Source organism: Rhagoletis zephyria, unplaced genomic scaffold (genome assembly GCF_001687245.7).
Source record: "Rhagoletis zephyria isolate East Lansing unplaced genomic scaffold, Rhagoletis_zephyria_1.1 Rzeph_scaffold_32596, whole genome shotgun sequence".
Taxonomy (NCBI): domain Eukaryota; kingdom Metazoa; phylum Arthropoda; class Insecta; order Diptera; family Tephritidae; genus Rhagoletis; species Rhagoletis zephyria.
Window position 1 is genome coordinate 1 of NW_016189651.1, and position 2949 is coordinate 2949.

At 44.2% G+C, this 2949-nt stretch overlaps 1 protein-coding gene across 1 annotated transcript; it reads left to right on the top strand.

Moving 5' to 3' along the window:
- Positions 1-97: 97 nt before the first annotated feature.
- Positions 98-2739, top strand: fs(1)Ya (female sterile (1) Young arrest; the record flags this gene model as incomplete). Its single annotated transcript, XM_017605164.1, has 5 exons — positions 98-115; positions 177-470; positions 555-1533; positions 1632-2288; positions 2437-2739. Coding segments are annotated over exons 1-5 (2251 nt in total), but the record flags the coding sequence as incomplete, so codon positions are not given.
- Positions 2740-2949: the final 210 nt, after the last annotated feature.

The following is a 2949-nucleotide window of genomic DNA, read 5'->3' on the forward strand; positions in this document are numbered from 1 at the left end:
GGTTGAATACATTTTTTATATTTATTGATTTAAGTGTTTTGAGAAAAGATATACGATTATCAAAGATTTTTTATTTATTTTTCGTGCATAATTAACTATGAAAATACCCAGCGATGTAAGTAAAAATAAAATAAATATTTTTATTAAATCGAGTTCTAGCCAAAGTTCATTTAAAGGTTATTTGTGGAGTGTGTAAAAAAGTCTTTTGTTGTGCCGAGTGCCGTTACAAACATGAAATAAAAACACATGCCATCATTGTGGAGAAACCCAAGGTTAAAAATCAAGTGGACGGAAACTTAGAGCCTACCAATTTAGGGGATCCTTTGAAAGAAAGCGAAACTAGCAAAATATTTCTCTTCTGCCCGCTTTGCGAACGTAAACCAATGCCGCTGCAACGGGACATGTACGCAGAGATGTTGGCGCACGTTGAGCAACATCATCTGCCGCTGCGCTGCCGGAATTGCACTAAGGTTACCATACCTATATAAAATAAATATGATTTTCAGGAGGCGAAGCCTTACAGCTTATAATACAACGTATTTATGTCCTTACAGGTCTACAATCGCATTGATGAATTGCAAAATTTCTCCAAATGTACTCACACAACCGTCCCAATATGTTGTTATCCTGAACAGGGTTGTTGCGATCAGACCTGTGACACAGTGACCACCATGCAGAAAGACTTAGCCAAAGTGACAATTTCTACGCAGACTTCCCCACAGCGCCGTCAAAACGGCGAATTCCACGAGACACCGATGTCCATAATTAATCTGCGTTGGAAAGCCAAGAGTAAGCTGAAACACGAGGAGTTTGTTAGTGACAGCATTTCCTCCTTGAAGAATATATCATCAATCAATAGTAGCTCAATGCGTCGGAGTTTGGATGCCATTGTCAGACCTAAGGGGCAACTAGTGCGCACAACCTCGACGCCAGTGCATGCGGAACTGCTTTGCACCAAGCATACTGAACGTACTTTTAATGCCTCTGGTGGCCAGGTATCGAGTATTTATCACACTGGCGCCGAGTCAGACAATCACAGCCCAGCTCTGCCCGCAGTCGCTGCCGCAGTGACAAATACTGCTGGCGCATCACCAGCAAAGCCACATTTGGAAAGCATTAATCGCTATCTAAAAGTAGGCGGTCCACGTAGTAAGATAAGCGCTGTAACGCCCTTGCGACAGGTGATGTCAAAGAGCATACAAAAGGCATTCGCCGAACACGGAGTATTGCCATTGACACGGGCTGGTGATGCCGAGGGGCCGCCTTTACATAAAAAGATATTCGACTCACAGGCGACTGACAGCAGCAGCATTGGTGTGAGCTCCCCTCTCGATCTACGACTCTCGCCGGCTGTTCGCCGCACCCACAGCGAAGAGTGCATGAGCCAGTTTCACTCGAGCACTGCCTCTGCGGCGCGAAAATCCAGCTTGCACCAAAATTTACATCATGAAGTACTGCGCTCTTCGCAGAAACTCACTACCACCGAGTCAATTGTGATCAGGCGCACCAAACACATGACCAGTGTAGCTAGTGGCATAAGCGATGGACTCAGCTCGAATGCGTCAAAGACTTCTGATAAATCTACAGCATCTNAATTGTGATCAGGCGCACCAAACACATGACCAGTGTAGCTAGTGGCATAAGCGATGGACTCAGCTCGAATGCGTCAAAGACTTCTGATAAATCTACAGCATCTTCATCGTCCGCTACTAGCAATAGCAGTGGTATATCAAGCTCCAGCGGTAACTCCGTCTATAAAACATGTGAGAGTATTGAAATCATTACTGCCACCACTGCTTTCAGCGAGATCCAGCAGGACTATTATGCTGTCTCTGATCAACTTGACAGTGCAATGGAGAAAATTGTGCCCACGATGGAAAGTGTAGCGCAGGTGGTAAGCACTAATTTGGCGCCAATAACACCTATAACGCGCATACCAGGCGCACTCATAAACAAGAAGCTCATAAGATTTGATTCTCCTTGCGAAGAAGATGAGGATGCGGAAAATTCGAAAGAAATTGAAAACCATTTAGACAAGGAAAATCGCGTCGTGGTGTTACAGGCAGCGAATACACCGCAGTTGTCCACCTTACCGCATACGTCGCCAAAGCACAATCATAGAACAGCAGTTGCCGGCTCGAAGGCTATGGCCAAATTTCTGGAAACTCCGCACAGCACCAACTCTTCTGTCTCAGATGTTTTCTTCACGCCGAATGCTACACCTATCCGAACGAGTAAAACATGCGCGCCCACAGAAAATGTACAGAAACCAGACGATTTCAATAAAGGTGCAAAACTTCGTCCCCCTTCGTTTGGGAAAAGTGGGAGATCTGCTGCTTTCGATCATACAGAAAACATTAATAACAATGTCATTGAAAATGTCGAGACCCCNCGCGCCCACAGAAAATGTACAGAAACCAGACGATTTCAATAAAGGTGCAACACTTCGTCCCCCTTCGTTTGGGAAAAGTGGAAGATCTGCTGCTTTCGATCATACAGAAAACATTAATAACAATGTCATTGAAAATGTCGAGACCCTGCCTGAAATTACACCTAAACATATGATGACCCAAAAATCAACCTCCCCTCTCGCTCGCTCGTGGTCATTTGGAGCTTTACTAGGTTCCGTCATGCGTCTGAATTCAAAAGGCAAGGCAGCTGCGACAGAGAAAATCGAAACACCGCCCACTGAAGGGATACATTCTGATTCGCTAATTAAACGCTGCGCTTCCATAGCGGGTAAGTATAGCTAAATAAAAGGACTAATCTAGGTATAGATTATATAAAATGCCGAGATGCTAGACCCTGAACCATAACTAAACTGGTTAGTTACATTAGACAGCATATAAACAAGTTACCAAGTGTTGATTTTTTTTAATATTCATAATCAGCCTTATCCTGAGTTTCGCTCGAAAACCAATTCACCCGAAAATTGTTCATCCCCCCATA